General features: G+C 34.5%; 1 protein-coding gene and 1 pseudogene across 1 annotated transcript in view; one reads left to right on the plus strand and one right to left on the minus strand.

The window, feature by feature from the left end:
* Window positions 1–4,113: 4,113 nt before the first annotated feature.
* Window positions 4,114–4,517, minus strand: LOC115518677 (annotated as a pseudogene).
* Window positions 4,518–5,872: 1,355 nt separating this feature from the next.
* CB4H12orf40 (chromosome B4 C12orf40 homolog) overlaps window positions 5,873–21,168 on the plus strand; it is a 53,665-nt gene continuing 38,369 nt past the window's right edge. The window contains 5 exon segments of the mRNA XM_032593732.1: window positions 5,873–5,996; window positions 10,428–10,560; window positions 10,893–10,926; window positions 12,044–12,232; window positions 14,814–14,929. Of these exon segments, the coding sequence (XP_032449623.1) occupies window positions 5,891–5,996; window positions 10,428–10,560; window positions 10,893–10,926; window positions 12,044–12,232; window positions 14,814–14,929 (578 nt within the window). The 5' untranslated portion in view covers window positions 5,873–5,890.

The raw sequence follows: 21,168 nt of genomic DNA on the forward strand, positions 1-21,168 counted from the left end.
ACAGTCGACATACTTGGAAAGTAGTGTAGTGTACTGGTTAAAAACTTCACACTCAGAATTCTTGTATTTGAATCCTGGTTCTACCACTTACTAGCAGTGTGACCTTGGGTAAGTTACTTAACCTTTTTGTGTCTTAGTTTCTCCATCAGTAAAATGAGGATAAAAATAGATACAATTTTATGGAATTGCTGTGAAGATTAAATGAGTTTATACATATAAAGTATTTGAAGTATTTAGAGTGGTACAAGATATATGGTACTCGTTATTAGGTATTATTTTCATGTTATTTCATATAGCTAAGATACATTTGATTATTTTACTTATAATTCTTGCACAAATCTTGAATTTGAGACCATAGTTTCATGTATATCTAAAAGCTATATTGTGCATGGCACAAAAACAGACACATAGACCAATGGAATAGAATAGAAACCCTAGAACTAGACCCTCAAACGTATGGCCAACTAATCTTTGACAAAGCAGGAAAGAACATCCAATGGAAAAAAGACAGTCTCTTTAACAAATGGTGCTGGGACAACTGGACAGCAACATGCAGAAGATTGAAACTAGACCACTTTCTCACACCATTCACAAAAATAAACTCAAAATGGATAAAGAACCTGAATGTGAGACAGGAAACCATCAAAACCCTAGAGGAGAAAGCAGGAAAAGACCTCTCTGACCTCAGCCGTAGCAATCTCTTACTTGACACATCCCCAAAGGCAAGGGAATTAAAAGCAAAAATGAGCCTTCTTGGGGCCTTATGAAGATAAAAAGCTTCTGCACAGCAAAGGAAACAACCAAAAAAATTAAAAGACAACCAACAGAATGGGAAAAGATACTTGCAAATAACATATCAGACAAAGGGCTACTATCCAAAATCTATAAAGAGCTCACTAAACTCCACACCCGAAAAACAAATAACCCAGTGAAGAAATGGGCAGAAAACATGAATAGACACTTCTCTAAAGAAGACATTCAGATGGCCAACAGGCACATGAAAAGATGCTCAACGTCGCCCCTCATCAGGGAAATACAAATCAAAACCACACTCAGCTATCACCTCACACCAGTCAGAGTGGCCAAAATGAACAAATCAGGAGACTATAGATGCTGGAGAGGATGTGGAGAAACGGGAACCCTCTTGCACTGTTGGTGGGGATGCAAATTGGTGCAGCCACTCTGGAAAACAGTGTGGAGGTTCCTCAAAAAACTAAAAATAGACCTACCGTATGACCCAGCAATAGCACTGCTAGGAATTTACCCAAGGGATACAGGAGTACTGATGCATAGGGGCACTTGTACCCCAATGTTTATAGCAGCACTCTCAACAATAGCCAAATTATGGAAAGAGCCTAAATGTCCATCAACTGATGAATGGATAAAGAAATTGTGGTTTATATACACAATGGAGTACTACGTGGCGATGAGAAAGAACGAAATATGGCCCTTTGTAGCAACATGGATGGAACTGGAGAGTGTGATGCTAAGTGAAATAAGCCATACAGAGAAAGACAGATACCATGTGTTTTCACTCATATGTGGATCCTGAGAAACCGTACCAGAAACCCATGGGGGAAAGGAAATGGGAAGGAAAAAAAAAAAAGGAGGTTAGAGTGGGAGAGAGCCAAAGCATAAGAGACTCTTAAAAACTGAGAACAAACTGAGGGTTGATGGAGGGTGGGAGGGAGGGGAGGGTGGGTGATGGGTATTGAGGAGGGCACCTTTTGGGATGAGCACTGGGTGTTGTATGGAAACCAATTTGACAATAAATTTCATATATTGAAAAAAAAAAGCTATATTGTGCAGATCTGCTTGTATTATCATGAATGTTTTATAGCATTCCAGTATTACTAAGAGAGCAAATATTTTAGTAACTGTTAAATACTGTACTTTCACTGGGATTTAGTGCCGTGTTTAGCACAAAGATCATAGGTATAAGGTGCATCCATAATGACTAGCTATTTTTTTTTTTTAAAGAAGTTAGATGATTTCAAAAACACTTAGCTGATACATTAATATAACTCAGGTTGCTCTAATAATAAACTTAACATTTCCTTAGATCCTATATAGATTTTGATCTTCTCTCTAATCCCTCTCGATTTTAGTAGAATATTGAAATACAAGGAAAGGCAAGAAAATAGCAGTTTTGACCAAGAATATTGCTATCAGATGAGAATGTTTCAGGGATACATCTTTTCCAATGCATTGCTTTCTCTTTGCTTATATTGATAATTCAGATTTTTTAATGTTTTTTATTTATTAGAGGTTAGTCTTTATTACTTCTTGAATTTTCTAAGAAAATTTTTTGAAGTAGTATATGCTATAAATAACATTTTCATAGTTTTCTTTTCAAAAAATAATATAATTGTTACTATACTTTTCGATGTTAATTTCAAGTCTTCAGCCAAAATAGCAATCATTTAAGAAACTTTTTTTTTAACCATTATATTTTTTTGTTTTGCTTCTTTTTTCAGTACCAGGGTTCTGATCAAGCAGGAAAGGAGAAAGCAAAAGGTAAAAAATATATATATTTTTATTTATATCAGCATTATGAGAACAGTGATCTTCTGAAATATTTTTTGAAGGTTAATAAATTCACCTAAGTAACTAAAAGACTATCCAGTTTTCTCTGTTTATAGATAGCTTGTATAGCCAGCCATTTTGCTCAGGTAGAGACTTAAAGATCATTGTTGATTTTAGCTCCAACATATATCCCACGTCTGATCACTTCTCACTACATGTGCTATCAGTACCCCAATTCATATCGTTTATTGCCTAGAGTATTATGATGGTCTTAGAACCTGTCTCCTAACTTTTTTATTAGTTCTTTTTCTTACATTGATTTTATTATATAAAGTTGAGCATGTATGTATCTTACAACTGAGTAGTGTATATTCAAGAGAAACTCTTCCACATGTGTACTTTGAGACATATACAAGCTTGTTTGGATCTTTGTTACGTAGCAAAAAGAGGAGTAGGCAAAAGAGAAGGGCGAGAGCCTGGGGAGGGAAGGAGACCATCCAAATGTCCATTAGCAGTAGAATGGTTGAATTTTGGGATACCCAAGTAATGGTACAGTAGTGAAAATGTATCAACTACATAGAATTAATGTAGATGACTCCCCCAAACATAATTTTGAACAAATGTCACAAGTCACAGAATGTAAGCAGTAGCATTCTGTTTGCCAAAAGTTCCAAAACAGAAAAAAAATATGTTCAAAGCTCATAAAATTTGAAAAGCAAGGGAGTGATTATAATAAAAGCAGGATAGTTATTAACTTAGATGATGTCTCACTATAAATTTAACTTGTATTTTCTGGACTACTAATAAGGTTATCTTTTCATCCGTGTTTCCTCTTTTGTGAAGTACTTTTCCAAGTATTTTTTTTTACATTTTTTTTTTAGTGGTGTTGGTCTTTTGCTTATTGTCTTTATATATTTAGAATTTTTTGTTGGTTATATGTGTACTCTATAGCTTTTATTTTTCTTTTCTTAATGCTGTCTTTGAAGGAAAGTTCCTAATTCTAATGTAATTGAACTTAGCAATTTTTTTCTGTTTTATCTTTCATTCCTTTGTAGTCTGTTCTTCATGTAGCAGTTAGTATCATCTTTTAAAAGCACAAATCAGAATTTGTCATCCTCCTGCTTAAAAGCTTCAGTTGTTTTTCACTGCTTTTATTATTTTTTAATTTTTTTATATTATAAAAACTTCCTCTTTTATCAAGGTAACATGGAACAGATTTCTTGAGTAAAATGGAAAGTTTCCAATACAATGAAACATAAACCACCATACATACAATACTTGGCAGAAAAAACAAAAGAGCAAGTTTACACAGTCCCTGTAATAGCCATGACCTTATTCTTAGATTAGTTGCTTCCTCCATCTACCAAGTGTATTCTGCTGGGTACAGAGCTCTGCATGGCTTCTGGGGTCGCACTCAGCCAAGGCTGCAGCCCAAATAGCACTCATCTGGCTGGGCCATGGTGCTGTTGGCTCTGCTCACTTGAAGCAGAGCAGTCACCAGCACATTCAAACAGTCTGAATATCCTTTCAATATCAAAGGGAGAAACAAGAAAGTAACATAATAATGTTATCAGAAAGATGTTAGCTTCATTTCTTTGGCTTCTTGGTCAGTGTCCTCCAGAACAAGATGTGAGGTTCTGGTTCATGGATCATATAATGGACCCATCCCTGACTCTGCTGAAAGCCAAGATGCCTCCAAGTTCAGATTCAGCTATCAGATGTGTTTGAGACTGGCATGGCTATGCCCTTGGGCAACATGGCATGCTGTACTGGAACTCCTCCTTGTTGTATTTGTCCGCATGGTAAATCTGTTTGTGCGATTGTGCGATGTGATGGCTCCACCTGAGGACCTTCAGCCAACCTCTAAACAACTCCCAGCAGCACACCACTGCTTTTAGAGTAATACTGATTTAACCATAGCCGAAAAGGACCTGAAGGATTTACACCTTCCCTACTTCTCTGACTTTCTTACCACTCACCCTGTTATTCATTGTGTTTTAGCTACACTGAACTTCTTTCTGCCATTCTTCTCTTTGTCTGGAATATTCCTCCTCAAGATATTTGCATGCCTGGCTTATCAACATTTGTGTTTCAGCCAAAATATCTCCTCTTAACATTGTTTTTCTCTGATCTCAGCATCTAAGTAGCTCCCCACTCTCTAGTTACTTTCTCTCCAGGACTCTTTTTTAGTCCTCACTCTTCTCTTTCATAATCTCATATTTAGTTATAAGTTTGTTTGTTCTGTCGTCCCTCACCTTCATTAATATATATTCATCAGAAGAGGAATTTTATTACTTTTGTTTATTTTATATCGCCTGTGCCTGGAATTGTGACAAGCAATAACGTAGAAATTCAGTAAATAAACCATGAATATAGTCTGTCTCCAGATTTCTTTTTTTTTTTTTTTTTAATATTCTAACTCTGGATCATTCTTGTGAATATTTATAAGAAAGGAAAAGACATATGGCCCTCCCCCAAAGTGTTGATCTCTAGTTAGGCTTCTTTTCTCTTCTTTTAAAGGAAAGTCATGACATTTTCAAAGTCATGCTTCCCCAAAGTACTCTTCCCCAACTCTATTTTTTAATCCTTTCATACTCATTAGATGACTTTGCCTTATATTTTAGAGGAAATAGAAGGTATCACGAGAATTATATCAGGTTTCTACTACCAGTTCTGTAAACTATCTTATATCTTCACTAAATCTTTCCCTTCTGTGACTGTGGAAGTACTGTAGTTTCCTCTAGTCAAAGGAATCTGCAATCTGGATTCCATCTTTCTCAGGGACTTCATGGCATCAATTAATTCTTCTCTTTCTTATATCCTCAACCAGTCACTGTCAACTGGAGGCTTTACACTGATACTCAAACATACTTAATTTTCCCCTATTAAAACAATTTTTGCTCCCTTTCTGGGTCCTTTCCCTTTCCTGCTATGCCTCTTCACTCTTATCTCCCGTTCACTTCTCAGTCCACTCCACAGTACAGCCCTTGCTAATGGCAAAGTAGGAGTCATGGAAGGATAACAAAGGGAATTAAATTGGCAACTTTCTACATTTCATATAATTTTTAATCTTTTGATACCGGGGAATGGCTCTGTTTTAAAGTCATTACGTTTAACAAAAGAAAGATTTTAAGAGGCTGTGAAATTAAGAGTCTTTGGGCAAATTATAAGTCATCATGATTGATTTCAGTTTATATGTAAACATATAAAGGGGGTATCAAATATAAAAATGTCAAGTCAACTATTTAATAGCATTATTGCTTTTTTATTTTTATGATTCTGCCTAAAACCACATGGCTGTTGTAATAACTTTTATTTTTAATTGTTTTAGGAATATTTTGAAAAGAAAAGGTTAAAATCAAAAATGAAATTACTGGGGGTTTTATCCCCTGTCAAAAATTCCACTGTCAGTTTAGACCTCCTTAACTTGTATATGGTAAATCACATATCTTGCCAGAAGAAAACACCTGGTAAGTCTTTTCATTAGCATTTTGTTTTGACTCTAATGTGATCATAACATTCAGTTTTCTAATAAAATTGTAACTTTAGAACTCAAAGTATAAATTAGTACTTTTGTTAATTCTTAAAATCTTTTGTGGCTTCATATTTTTAAGTTATGTGTTATATAAAATTAACTTTATAAGGTATGGTCAAACATTATATTGCAGTTGTTTTAGTTACTACATTAGTCTGCTTAGGCAGATAGTTACCAAAGTTAGCTAAAGAGCTAAGGGAATAAATGTCTTTACTGTCTTACAGTATTTAGAGAATTTGTTTGAAAGGAGGCACTGAAGAAGGTTTTTCCATTAATGATTAGTTTCATATATCACAACTTGAATAATTTCTTAGGCATTCTTAGAATGTTAACTATAGTAGTCTAATACTTCAAAACAAGTTCATTCGCCTATGTTTAGAGTCTTCAAGTAAATAAAAAGTTTAGACAGAGTATATTTTTGTCTCAAGGGAACTTGTGTGTGATATTTAATCTTCAAGATAAGTGCTAAAATGAGAGCCTAAGAAATAAGACTGTTCATAAAGGAGGATAGAAATTGCTTATAACTACTGTTACTATATCCTCTTTTCCTTTCTCTGCCATTTTTGTATCTTACTCTGCAGATGACGGTTTACACAAGGAAATTTAGTTTATGGATTTTAGCGATAAAATTTTTTGTTGTAAATCTGATTGATGTATTTACCTTCTTTTTCTTCACTTAACGTAATACAGTGTTATCAGCCACAGTCATGATGTTTACTCATTTTGTAGCTGAAAGTTTGCACCCTCTGCAAACCTGTATTTCCCCTACTCCACAGTCCCTAGCCCCCAGCATCCACTTTTCTACTCCGTTTCTATGAATTTGACTTTTTTTTTTTTTTTTAGATTCCATATGTAAGTGATACCATGCATTATTTGTCTTTCTCTAGCTTATTTCAGTTAACATGCCTTTACAGTCCATCCAAGTTGTCACAAATGGCAGGATTTCCTTCATTTTCATGGCTGAAGATTATTTTGTCGTATGTGTATACCACATCTTCTTTATCCATTCATCCATTGACACACACTGAACTTATTTCCATATCATGGCTATTGTGAATAATGTTTCTGTGAACATGGGAGTGCAGGTATCTCTATATGATGCTCTTTTCATTTCCTTTCAATATATACTCAGAAGTGGGATTCCTGAGTCATATGGTAGTTCTACTTTTAATTTTTTGAGGAACAAACATTATGTTCACTGTAGTAGCTCCATCCATTTACATTCCTACCAACAGCATGCAAGAGTTCTCTTTTTCTACATCCTTGCTGGCACTTGTTTATCTCTTGCCTTTTTGATGATAGCCATTCTAACAGGTATGGGTTGATATCTCATTGTGGTTTTGATATGCATCTCCCTGAAGATGAGTGATGTTGAGCATCTTTTCATGTACCTGTATGTCTTCTTTGGAAAAATGTCTATTCAGTTTCACTGCCCATTTACAAAATTAGCTTGTTGATTTTTGGCTAAGAGTTGTATGAGTTCATTATATATTTTGCATATTGAACCTTATCAGATAAATGATTTGCAAATATATTCTCCCATTCCATAGTTTGTCTTTTCGTTTTGGGAAAGATTTTTTTTGCTGTGCAGAAGATTTTTCGTTTTTTGTTGTCTGTTTGTTTTTGTTTAAATTTTAGTTAACATACAGTGCAATATTGGTTCCAGGAGTAGAGTTCATCATATAACACCCAGTGCTCATCACAAGTGCCCTCCTTAATACCCATTATTCACCCACATCCCTCCATCTACCCTCAGTTCTCTATTGTTAAGAGTCTCTTGTAGTTTGTTTCCTTCTCTCTTCTTCCTCCTTCCCTTCTCATGTTGATCTGTTTTATTTCTTAAATTCCTCATGAGTCAAATCATATGGTATTTGTCTTTCTCTGACTTATTTCACTTAACATAGTACATTTTAGCTCCATGCTTTTTAATTTTTTTAAATGTTTATTTTTGAGAGAGAGACAGAGCGTGAGCAGGGGAGGGGCAGAGAGAGGGAGAGGAAGACACAGACTCTGAAGCAGGTTCCAGGCTCTAAGCTGTCAGCACAGAGCTGTCAGCACAGAGCCCCATGCTGAACCTGAACCCACGAACCACGAGATTGTGACCTGAGCCAAAGTTGGAGGCTCAACTGACTGAGCTATCCAGGTGCCCTGATTAGCTCCATGCTTTTTAGTTTGATATAGTTTCACATGTTTGTTTGCTTTTGGTGTCAAATCCAAAAAATCATCACCAAGACTGATGTCAAGGAACTTACCTCTTATGTTTTCTTCTAGGAGGTTTATGGTTTTAGGTATATGTTGAACTTTTTAACCCATCTTGAGGTGAATTTGTGTATGGTGTAAGATAGGGGGCCAGTTTCTTTTTCATGAGGCTGTCCAGTGATTTATTTACCTTCATATATTTCCTTTCTCCTTCACTTTCTTTTCATTTATATATTCAACATGTTTATTGAGTACTTACCCTAAGTAGTATATTGGATGCTAGGAATAGAATAGAAAGTGATGGGGTCAGGGCACACTGCCCAAAAATAAGGCACCTTGGCATACTGACTATTCTAAGCAGAAGGAATTTGAGAAGCAGCAGAGAAACAGGAAGGATTCTCATTTGAGAACTGTCCTCCCTATACCTTGAGGAAAGGAACATCTTTATCTCCAAGACAGAGGGACGCCGAGAACAATCTGAACAAACAAGCCTTGCTGTTTTTGAGGAACATTTATTATGCTTCACTTAGTTCATACCCTTTTTTGTTCAATCACATTTTCCCACTACTTTGCACTCTTCATCAAACCTAGTATAAAAGTGCTCAGGTTTAACCACTTACTTGGGTCTCTATTTCCTTATAAAGTTTTCCATTTAAAATTTATTCAATAGATTTATTTAACAAAACTTTTCATTTGTATGAAGTTTATTTATTAATTTGTCTTCTGTTATAGAGTCCCTAGCTGAGAATTTAGAAGAGTAGAGGAAAAACATATTTTTCCTTCCCTACAAAAGCAAAAGTTTATTAGTGATCGTATTAGGAGGGGGGCCTTTAGAAAGTGATTAGGTCATGATGTTGGAGCCCTCATGAATGAAATTAGTGCTTTTAAAAGGAGACCCCAGAGAGTTCTTCTTGCTTCTTTCACTGTGTGAGGACGCAGTGAAGAGACAGCTTTTGCTGAACCAGGACTGAGGCTCTCACCAGACCCTGAATCTAAGAAAACTTTGATTTTGGACTGCCAGTTTTCCAGACTGAGAAATTAATTTCTGTTGTTTACAACCATCCAATCTATGGCATTGTGTTAGTGCAGCCTGAATAGATTAAGACTCTTTACTAAAAGAAAGGGCACTGGTGCCGCTGGGTCACTGCTAGAATCAGGGACTTGAATATCATCAAGATTTTTTTTCTCATTTTAGATATTAACTTAATTCTCTCAGGTTGTCTTTTTCATTTAGGCTTAAAACTTGACCTTAAAAAAGTAATATTGTTCATCTCTCCTGTTTTGCCACAAGGGAAACACTGAGAGTTGTTTCTTGGTTCTGAGTTTTAAAATTTTACTGAAAGGATACTACCTTGCCCCATTGGTGCCAGGTCCTAGCACTGGAACAGTTATTTATAACCACAAGGATGTGATCCTATTATTGATTCATCTTGGGTCAGATGGCTGCCCCTAAATCAATTATTTTTCTAGAGACAGGGTTTTATAGGAAGATAGCAAGTTCTCTATGAAAACCATATAGCTGGTGTGTATGTAAAAAGCATTTTTCAGAAAAGGAAAGTAGTTAAAAGTACTGAGCAGATCAAATCATGATATCTTGTATAAGGAGAGAAAAGGCTTATGTTTCCATCAAGTTTAAAAATCTAGGGGCACCTGAATGCTCAGTAAGTTGAGTATGCTTAACCGACTAGGCCACCCAAGTGCCCCATGAGTGACTGACTCTTGATTTTTGGCTCAGGTCATGATCTCACAGTTGTGAGGTCGAGCCCTGCAGTGGAGCCTCCTTAAAAAAATCTATTAAGAGAGATAGAGTTAATGAAGTACAATAAACTGCTGTAAGTGCTATAATAGAGAACATATGTAGTGGTATGGACATGTATTACATAGCATCTGATATAGTTTGGGGGTCAAGGAAGTTTTGGGAGAAGAAAACAATAGAACTGAATTATTATGGCCCTTTTTATGAGGACTATGTAAGATGATGAAAAAGAGATGATTTGAATTATTTATGACAGTTTTTAGTGCTGTAATGACTTCTAGTACATATAGAATATAGGTAGTTTTAGTAGATTTCTAAGATGTACATTTATTTAATGAACATTGTATATCAAACATTGTTTTTAAAAGATTTTATTCTTATTTCTTATAATTATAATTTTTTTCATTATAGAAACTGTGAGAAAACCAACCCATGTGAATATGCATAGAGATATAAAAATGCCCTTAAGAAAGCATGATTTAGAACTTCCAATGTCACCTCACTATATACCATCTAAGCTCTGCATTGATGATGTAGAAAACAAGTAGGTTTTATCGAGGTTGTATATTATTTAGGTATTTAAACAGGTCATTACTGGCTGTTAACAGTATTATTAAACTATTAAGACCTTTATCAAATGAACTAATGTTTATACTATGTATTTGATATGTGTAGTTTGACTTTCTTTATCCTAAAAATGTCTCTTGAGTAATAATATAATTTTTATAAAATTAGAGAATGATTTAGAGTTCTATATGTTTTTGTGTATTTGTATACAACTGTATGCATTTTAAATATATAGAAAAAGATAAGTTTATTGCCAGCTATTTTTTTTTAACCTTAACATTTTCTTTTCATTTGTATGTACTATCAAAGACTAGGCAACAAGAAAGAACTTGCCCCAGTTCAGGTGAGATTTAAAACAAAAATTTTTAAGTTACTTTAACAATTGTGACATACCACCAAATGATATAAATTTTTCAAATATCAGAGAAAATTGTCCTTTAAAATTTTGTTTACAGTCTTTTAAATTATTTTTAAAGTTTTTTTTTTTTTATTTATTTTTTATTTTTTATTTTTGAAGGAGAGAGAGAGATAGAGCATAAGCGGGGGAGGAGCAGAGAGAGAAAGGGAGACACAGAATCCGAAGCAGGCTCCAGGCTCTGAGCTGTCAGCACAGAGCCTGATGCGGGGCTTGAACTCAGGAACTGTGAGATCATGACCTGAGCTGAAGTCGGACGCTTAACCAACGGAGCCACCCAGGCGCCCCTAAAGTTTTCAATATAAGAAAATTATACCTTAAGAATATTTTAACTGATTGTTTATGAGGAACCCTTTGGAGTTCTAGTAATATAGATTAGGCCTCTGTGTATATAACAATTGATTCTCCTTGTTACTGATGAGCTACAAGGGATAATTCATTTGGGGATTCCTGATTTGGGTTAATATGATAAGCTGAGAAATTCCTCTCTTCTAGCATAGTGACTGGATTATTTTATATCAAATTATTTTCAATATTTCCACTGATCTCAAGATTATTTTTTTCAATGTATTGCAAATGATTTTTTTAGTAAAGAAAATTTTAATCAATTAGAAAATCTATAGATTGTGATTAAAGCTTGAAATTTTAAGGTTTAATGCTACATTATTATCTTTCTTTGCTTTGAATTGCCAAAATTAAACTACATCAGAGAATGGCAGTGATACCAAAATCTTTTGGAAATCTTTTTGCCTGAATTGTGGGTCAGTGAAACTCAAATTTCCTGTCATTTGGAGATGGCATGAAACTTGAGGGTGGATCAGTAGTAAGAAAGGCAGACGGAAAGGAGCTCTTAAGTACAATTTTAGTTGATAACCTATCATGTCTTAGCCTCTCTCGTCTTAAGAAGTCTTGTTAATTACTGATGACTTACTTTTCCTTGGAACTTCTTCTGCAGTCCATGACCTTTTCCACTTCTCTTTGACTTTCCTCTTTTCTAGTTTATATATTTTGGCAAACCGAATGGTTGTATCTTCTTTTCCTATAGTTGTCAGAAGTAATGGACTCAGAAAGAATGTTTGAACCTCAGTTCCACAGAATAGAAAATTGCAGTTTTACTCCACCATCCTTCGCAGCAGAGTTATCTTCTAACAGAAATATTACAAAACAAAATTTCGTTCCCAGAACAGCACCTAGTCCTCAGAAAGTTGCATATGAAAAAAAGCAGGATGAGCAGGTACATTTGAATCACTGTACTTAACATTTTATATTATTGTATTTTTATGAAATGCTCTTTTTTTTCTGTTCTGATGGATTTAAAAAATAATGGTTGTGAATTGCTATAGATATAGCCAATTTAGGATGTCAGTTAGGTATAATAATTCCTCTTTGGTCAAAATTTAATTGTCTGCACTGTAAAAGATTATGAATTCAAAAACTGGAATGTTCCTTAAAAATATTTGAAATCATCATCCTTTTATAAAATAATTGACAGTGAAATTGAAAATAGTTCAGTATGGGTATATAAGAGCTGATGATGGTAATCACAGTAAATGACTAGTTGGTGATGTCATGGTGGCCCAATTTGTATGATATGGAAAGGACCCTATGAAGAGCAGTACATAATCTCAGTGATGTCATGGTAATCCATTAAAGTAGGAGTTGGGATGGCTTGATTCTTTTTTATGATTTGACAGGTGACAACTGGTTATGTGCACTTGAATTCAAACTCTACAAATCTTTTTGTATAGATAGAGATGTGTAGTGCTAAAATGTTCAGTCATTGAATTCTCTAAAATTAAAAATCTAAAAACATCCAGAGTTTAAAATTCTGAAATATATCTGCCATAGGCCATACAAGTAGTCATTTTATTAGATTATATAGAGAGTTTTAAAAAAATAAATAATGTATTATACTAATGTATAGTGGCAGTGGGGGAAAATGGTTATATAAAAATGATGTCTTGTTAATGGCGATATTTAGTTTTGAATTTTTCCCATTTTTTTAGCATGTACTGGTTTTATGTCATATTTCTGTATTTGTCACTTATAAATGAATTTATAATTTATAAATTTGTAATTGCAATTTTATAAATTAGTTATATATGGTATGTTATATATAATATATAATGATATGATTCAGTTTTATTAAGATATTTATTAAAATGTTTTCTGTTTTCCAGAGAAGAGAAAATGAAGTATTATATTCCAGTGATATGTTATCCTTACTAATATAAGGATCCATTAACTTTGGAATGATACAATAAAAACCATTTAGTTATTAGTTTGCATTTTATAAGACTAAAAAAATGTGCATCCTAGATAGATTATGGGATAGAGAATAAAACTCTCTGTAATCTCTACTTAAATAATCTTTGCTTTTAGGCTGCAGGTTAGTGATTATCTCCAGAGGGGTAAATAATAATATACTTAATACCCAGAAGACAAAATTAAAGAGAGAGGCTAATGTTCCTGTCCAGGATGTAGTGTCATATTGTGAAGTATTAGAGAAGTCTTTAATTGCTTATTTGGAGTGGTTTCAAAAAAAGTGAGAAGAATTAAAATGAAACTGTAAAACAAAAAAAATGAGTTGAAAAAAGAGGCTAGAAGAAAAAGTAGGCTTTGGCTTGCTGGTCTTTGAAAAAGTAGTATAGAGCCAACATATAGTATTCTCTTCTCTTTTGGTCTGTTTTTGTGTTTCTCACTTCATGAGATGACTTTGTCCCTGCATTTCTGTCACTGTTTCTTTGAAACTGAGATGTGAGATGTATTTCCAGACATTACTTCTAGCTCTCCCTGACTTTTGACTCCCCCTCTTTTTCTGAATATCTCTTTTGTTTTCCCTTGTTTCATTTTGTTTTGTTTTTTACTGACTTTGTCATTGGTTGTCTTTGGACTTCTCATTTCTATGTTTCATAGCTAATAAATAAAATATGTTACAAATATAAATTATTATTACTGGATAGATTAGTGTTGGGCCACTGTAATGTCATACATTATATGGTACCATCCATATTAACACATGGATTCCTCATCTGGTTTCCACAAGTTTTTCCATATGTTCCCCATTTTGGACTCAATGATACTCATATTCAGAAAGAATAAAGTAGCATTCTAAAATTACTCAGTAAAAGGAAAAAACAGATAAGTACAGCTAGTTTTTTTTCTTTTTTTTAGACAAATTATTTTCTGTCAGAGATAATTTGCTCAATTGTATATAACCATTCATCTATCTATGGACATTTGGGCTCTTTCCACACTTTGGCTATTGATAGTGCTGCTATAAACATGGGGGTGCACGTGTCCGTTTGAAACAGCACACCTATATCCCTTGGATAAATACCTAGGAGTGCAATTGCTGGATCATAGGGTAGTTCTATTTTTAATTTTTTGAGGAACCTCCATACTGTTTCCAGAGTGGCTGCACCAGCTTGCATTCCCACCAACAATGCAAAAAGAGATCCTCTTTCTCCGCATCCTCGCCAACATCTGTTGTTGCCTGAGTTGTTAATGTTAGTCATTCTGACAGGTGTGTAAGGTGGTAAAAAATATATATATTTGTTAACCTCTGAGAAAATGGTACTCCTCATAGTATCAGTTCTGTTATTTTAACAATCATGTAAATACCGGTATTGCTTTTATTGCTAGCACATTATTTTGTTTTCAATAAGGACACACTTTCTTTTAAACCAGAAAAGACTTTTTTTTTTTTTTTTTTTTGCATATAGAGATCCACTTGAATGGTATTTTATGGTAAATAATTTAAATTGTGTATATGTACATTTACCATTTTGGCAGATTCTTCTTTCTTTTTTCAGCTCATTAAAGTTAATTATTCTAATAGTTTGGTTTCCAAATTAAATGAAAATCAAGATGCTCTCAGTCCATCATATAAAACAGCACAATTTGGGTCATTATTCGAAAGATTAAACAGGTAAGCAAAGATTTTTAATTTTTTAAGTAATCTCTACACAAAACATGGGGCTCAGACTTAACAACCCTGAGATCAAGAGTCACATTCTCTACCAACTGAGCCAGCCAGGCGTCCAGGAAAGCAGTTTTTGAAGGCAATAAAGAGGCTGCAGCATTCTTTGAATATTAATTTGATTTTAATGGACACTTTTTTTAGAAATGTAGACAAACCTAAGTAATACTTCTAGAAAAAACACTGGAAGTTAAATGAGCATTTAATTAAAATAGTTTTAAGTAATTATTTTCTAATGTGCACAGTCTACCTTTCAGTTATTTAAAAAAGCTCTTTTGAGCCAACGTGTTTGCATTTGTTTTATAACATTCATAAATTGCTAGTTCTTTTTCTGTATCATAAACATATTTATTTTTCGTATTTGTGGTAGTTGATCAGTGCCCCACTTTTATTTTCTAGCTATTTGTATATAAATCCTGGCTCATTGTTTTAAAATCCATTAAACTTGTAAAACCAGTTTGAATCACTCTAGGTAATCGTGGTGAGAAACCTTGACTTTGTAATCCTATCCCAGTATTCCTCATTTTAGTAAATGACACTACTGTTCACTCACCTGCTTACACCAAAATTAAAGTTGTCCTTGATTGCTTCCTTTCCTTCAACTGCCAATATCTGTTACATCAACAAAGTATTGCCAATTCTGTACTTTAATAAACTTTAAAGTTAACTACTCACATTTCTACCTCAATAGGTTCCATCCCAGTCTAAGCCACTACTGACTATAGCCTGGATAATTGTAATAACCACATAACAGTTCTTTTTGTTTTCTCTGTCCTGAGATCCATTTATTATTATTATTATTTTTTTTTTTTGCAGCTCTATTGATGTATCATCAACGTGCAACAAACTGAATTTATCTAAAATGTGCACTTTGCTAAATTTTGACCTGTGTCAAATATAATGAACATATTCATCATCATTGGTAGTTTCTTTGGGCATCTTTGTAATCTTCCTCTGGCCACTTCGCATCCCTTACTCTCAGCCTAAGGCAACTGCTGATCTGCTTTCTATTAGTCTGTATTTTCTAAAATTTTATGTAAGTGGCATCATATAGTATGTTGTCTTTTTGGTCTAGTTTCTTTCACTCAGCATAATTATTTTGAGATTCTTCTATGTTGTTTGTTGTGTGCATTGATGTTCATTCCTTTTTATTGCAGAGTAGTATTCCATTGTATGGACACAGCACAATTTATTCATCTGTTGATGGACATTTGGGTTTTTTCCCCTCCAATTTTGGCTATTCCAAACAAAGCTGCTATGAAAGTTCATATAAAAGTCTTTGGACATACGCTTTCATTTCTCTTGGGTAAATATCTGCAAGTGGAATGGCTGGGTCATATGATAGGTGTATATGTAACTTTTTTTAAGGAACCAACAGACTATTTTCCAGAGTGATTTGAATCATTTTACATTCCTGTCAGCAGTGTATGAAAGTTCCAGTTGCAACACTTCCTTGACACAGTTGGTACAGTCAGTCTTCTAAGATTTAGTCAGTAGTAGTACAGCTTTCTCCCTCTATCTGAAAGCAGAGCATTCCTATGAAACCTTTCATAAACTGAAATGGTGTTGTAAAGCAAAGAAGCAATTACAATTAACTTATATGGAAAATTTTTGGAGCTTTCCCAGACCCCAAAAAATAATCTCCCTTAGGTTTTTCTAATACCTTAGGACACATCTTGCTAATGATGCACAAAATAAATTGGGATAAGGCACAGATGCGCTCAGACACAGTTCAAAGCTGCAGTAGCTTGATGCTGAGATGCTGAGTGTAGTTCTGGGGAAGGAGCCTGGCAGTGCCACTCTTGCTGCTCAGGGTACGGTGTGCATGCCGCGTCTCTGACAGCTTGCTGCAGAACAAACACTGACAGCTGTTTTCACTTCTCGCCTTTTTTTTTGTAAAAGCAAAAATCCTTTTCAGATTTCCTTGGGTTAGTAAAAATAGGTACTAACGTAGATCCTTTCATAAAAGCGAAGTGGCATAATGTAAGCTTTTGAAAAGGCTGGATACATGTATCTCATTGTGGTTTTAATTTTACATTTCCCTAACAACTAATGATGTTCACAGCTTTTCATGTGCTTATTAGCTATTTGCATATCTTTGGTGAAATGCTTACCCTTTTTATTTCTGTAATTTTCTTTTTGAAGTAAAAAAAAAAGGTTTTGATTTTGATTGAAATCCAGTTTATTAATTTTTCATTTATGAATCTTGCATATGGTGTCATAGCTAACAAATCTTTGCCTAAACCAGGGTCATGAAGGTTTTCTCCTGTCTTGTAGTTTTAGATCTCACATTTAAATCTGTGATCCATTTTTGAGTTAATTTTTATATATGGTGTGAAGTGAGTTTCAAAATTCATCATTTGCATTTGTGGAAAGGAAAGAAAATCTTTTCCCCGCTGAATTGTTTTGGCACCTTTGTTGAAAGTCAGTTCACCGAAAAATGTAATTTATTTTTCCCTTGGAATCTCAATTCCATTCCATTGATCAATCATGTCTGCTTTTATATTAGTGCCACGCAGTCTTAATTACTATAGCTGTATTGTAAGTTTTGAAATTGGGAACTACATTAGTCCTTTAATTTGTTCTTCTTTTTCCAAAATGTTTTGGCTCCTAGGTCTTTGCATTTCCATCTAAGTTATAGGATCAGCCTGTCAGTTTCTATTTAAAAAAGAAAAAAGAAAGAGCGAGAGAGAGAAAGCAAGCCCACTTGGAATTTGGGGATCAACTTGGGGAAAATTGTGATTTTAAAATTAGTGGTTCTTCCAATCCACAAGCATGAATTGTTTTTCCTATTAGTTTCTTTTTTTTTTTTTTTTTGAATGCAGCTTTCATTCATAGTAATATGAATGAAGCTTTCTTCATAGTAATCCTAAATTTCAACTGTTCCAGATGTCCATTAAGAATAGAATATTAAAGGGGTGCCTGGGTGGCTCAGTTGGTTAAGCATCCAACTTCAGCTTGGGTCATGATCTTTCGGTTCGTGGGTTCAAGTCCCACATTGGGCTCTGTGCTGACAGTTTGGAGCCTGGAGCCTGCTTCAGATTCTGTGTCTCCCTCTCTGCTCCTCCCCTGCTTATGCTCTGTGTTTCTCTCTGTCTCTCTGTCTCTGTCTCTCTGTCTCAAAAATAAACATAAAAAAATATGTACACGTGCAACTAGTGAAACATTGTGTGTCAACTCTACTTCAATACAAAGAATAGAGTATTATATAATCATATAATGGAATAATACACAGAAATGGAAAAGAATGAACTGATAACATGCAGTAGCAAGTAAAAACATGGATGAAACTCCATACCAAAGAGGACCATTGTATAATTCCATGTATATGAAGTCCAAAGACAGCCTTGATTAATGTATGGTGACAGCAAACAGAATGGTGGTTACTGTTGGGAGTTATAAACTTGGAGGAGCATGAGAAAACCTTCCAGTATGCTTGAAATGTTCTCTCTCCCCAGCCCCCACAGTTTTATTGAGATATAACTGACAAAAATAAATTCAAATAAATGGTATGCTTAAGGTGTTCAACATGATGATTTGATATACATATATGTTGTGAAATGATTACCACAGTCAAGGTAACTAGCATATTCATCACCTTATGTAGTTACCTTTGTGTGTGTGCATGTGTGTGTGTTAAGTCTATGTAAGAGATGCTCTATTAACAGATTGCAAATATGTAATGTATTATTCTAGTCCCTATGTTGTACATTAGTGACAAATATAACTTACTTGTGTTTTAACTGGAAGTTTGTACCCTTTGACTAGTATCTCCCCATTTCCACCCCCGGCCCCTTCCCCAGCCTCTGACAGTTCTGCTCTTTGCTTCTTGGAACGTGACTTTAGATTCCACATATAAGTGAAGTCACATGGTATTTATCTTTCTGTGTCTGGCTTATTTCACTTAGCATAATGTCATTCATATTCATCCATATTGTCACAAATGTCAGGATTTCCTTATTTTTTTATGGCTGAACAATATTCCATTGTATTTAATCTTTAATTTCTCTTAGTGTAATGTATTATGTTCAATAAAGCCTTGTGCTTCCTTGGCTAAATTTATTCCTAAGCATTTTATTCTTTTTATGCTTTTGTGAGTGGTATTATTTTCTTAGTTTCATTTTTGAATTGTTCTTTGCTGGTATATAGGAATACAATTAATTTTTTAGGATTGATCTTGTCTCCTGTGACCTTGTTGAACTCATTATTAGTTCTACTAGTGGTTTTGTAGATTCTTTAGGATTTTCACTATTACTGGATTATGTTGTCTGTAAATAGAGATATTTTTAATGGTTTTTCAGTCTGGATGCCTTTTACTTCTTTTTCTTGCTGACTGCAGTGACTAGAATCTCTAGTGTAGTGTTGAATAGCAAACAAGCAAGGCAAGAGAGGGCATGCTTGTATTATTCCCAGTCTTAGAGAAAAGCATTTAGCCTTACACTATCATGATGTTAGTTGTAGGTTTTTAGTAGGTGCCCTTTATCAGGGTTAGGGAATTCCCTTATATCCCTAGTTCTTTGAAAGTTTTGGGGCGCCTGGGTGGCGCAGTCGGTTAAGCGTCCGACTTCAGCCAGGTCACGATCTCGCGGTCCGTGAGTTCGAGCCCCGCGTCAGGCTCTGGGCTGATGGCTCGGAGCCTGGAGCCTGTTTCCGCTTCTGTGTCTCCCTCTCTCTCTGCCCCTCCCCCGTTCATGCTCTGTCTCTCTCTGTCCCAAAAATAAATAAACGTTGAAAAAAAAATTAAAAAAAAAAAAAAGAAAGTTTTTAGTATGGATTTTGTCAAATGTTCTTTCTGTGTCTCTTGAGATTATCTTGTAGTTTTTTTCTTTTATTCTATTAATATATTGTATATTACTTTATTTTCAAATGTTAAACCACCTTAGGTTCCTGGGATAAAAGCTGCTTGATCTTGGTATATAATCCTCTTCATATCTTGTGGGATTTGGTTTGCTATTATTTTGTTGATAATTTTTACATCTCTGTTCATGAAGAAATTGGTCTGATTTTTTTCTTGTGATGTCTTTGGCTTTGGTACTAAAGTTGATACTGACTTTACAGTAGAGTGAGTTGGAAGATGTGTCCTCTATTGAAGTAATTTGTGGAGGATTTATATTTTTTCCTTAAATGTTTTTGCACCTGCTTTACTTAATGGGATGACTTTTAACTACTATATATATATTTTAATGTCTTTAGGTTTTCTAATTTCTTCTTGAGTCAATTGTGGTAATCTGTGTTTTTCTAAGAATTTATCCATTTCATCTAAGTTGTGTAATTTGTTAGCTGTGTGATAAAGTTGTTTATAGTATTTCCTTGAAAACCTTTTAATTTCTGTAAAGTTGGTAGTGATGTCCCTTCTTTAATTCTAGATCTGTGTATTTCTTCTTTTTCTTTCTTGGTCAATATAGCTAAAGATTTTATTGATATTTTTAAAGAACTAAGTTTTGCATTTCATTTGCTTTCTTTGTTATTTTTCTGTTTTCCATTCCATTGATTTCTGTCTTAATGCTCATAATTTCCTTTTTCTTCTTGCTTTGGGTTTAGTTTGTCCTTTGTGTTTGTGTGTGTGTTTTGTAGATGCTTAAAGTGTAACTTTAACTTACTGATTTGATATTTTCTTCTGATTTAATATAAGTATTTAAAACTGTAAATTTTCCTCTAACCAATGCTTAGAGGTCAACCAATGATTGCTTGGAGGTTGTGTTTAAACATATTGAGCTAATAAGGCTTTTTTTCTGTGTGCAAGAACTCACATTCAGTCAGGGATGAGTAGATACCTGATGCCCTCTCTTGAGTGTGTATACAGCTTTACACATGTATGCAGCCTTTCAGACCGCTGGGGTATTTGGGAGTTTTCTCAATCTCCCTATGAAATTTCTGGATGGTTTTTTGCTTGCTCCAAATATAGCAACCCCAGTTAGCTGTGGTGATGGGCTTTCCTGAGGGCTTGCCACCAAGGTAATGATTATTTTTGGCAAATTCCCTGGGCATGGGGCTCCTCTGTCTTCATTCCTAGACTACTAAGCATTGGTAGAGCTATCAGCCATGGAGCTGGTGGTGGGAGGGAGGTAACTTCCCAGGGCTCCACAGTGGTAAGTGTTCAGTGTTAAGGTTTAGTATTTTTTCTTGAAGTACTGTTGCTCAGTTTATTGTATGCCTTGGTTACTCTCCAGATGCTGCAATAATCGTTT

Source organism: Lynx canadensis, chromosome B4 (assembly GCF_007474595.2).
Source record: "Lynx canadensis isolate LIC74 chromosome B4, mLynCan4.pri.v2, whole genome shotgun sequence".
NCBI classification, from domain to species: domain Eukaryota; kingdom Metazoa; phylum Chordata; class Mammalia; order Carnivora; family Felidae; genus Lynx; species Lynx canadensis.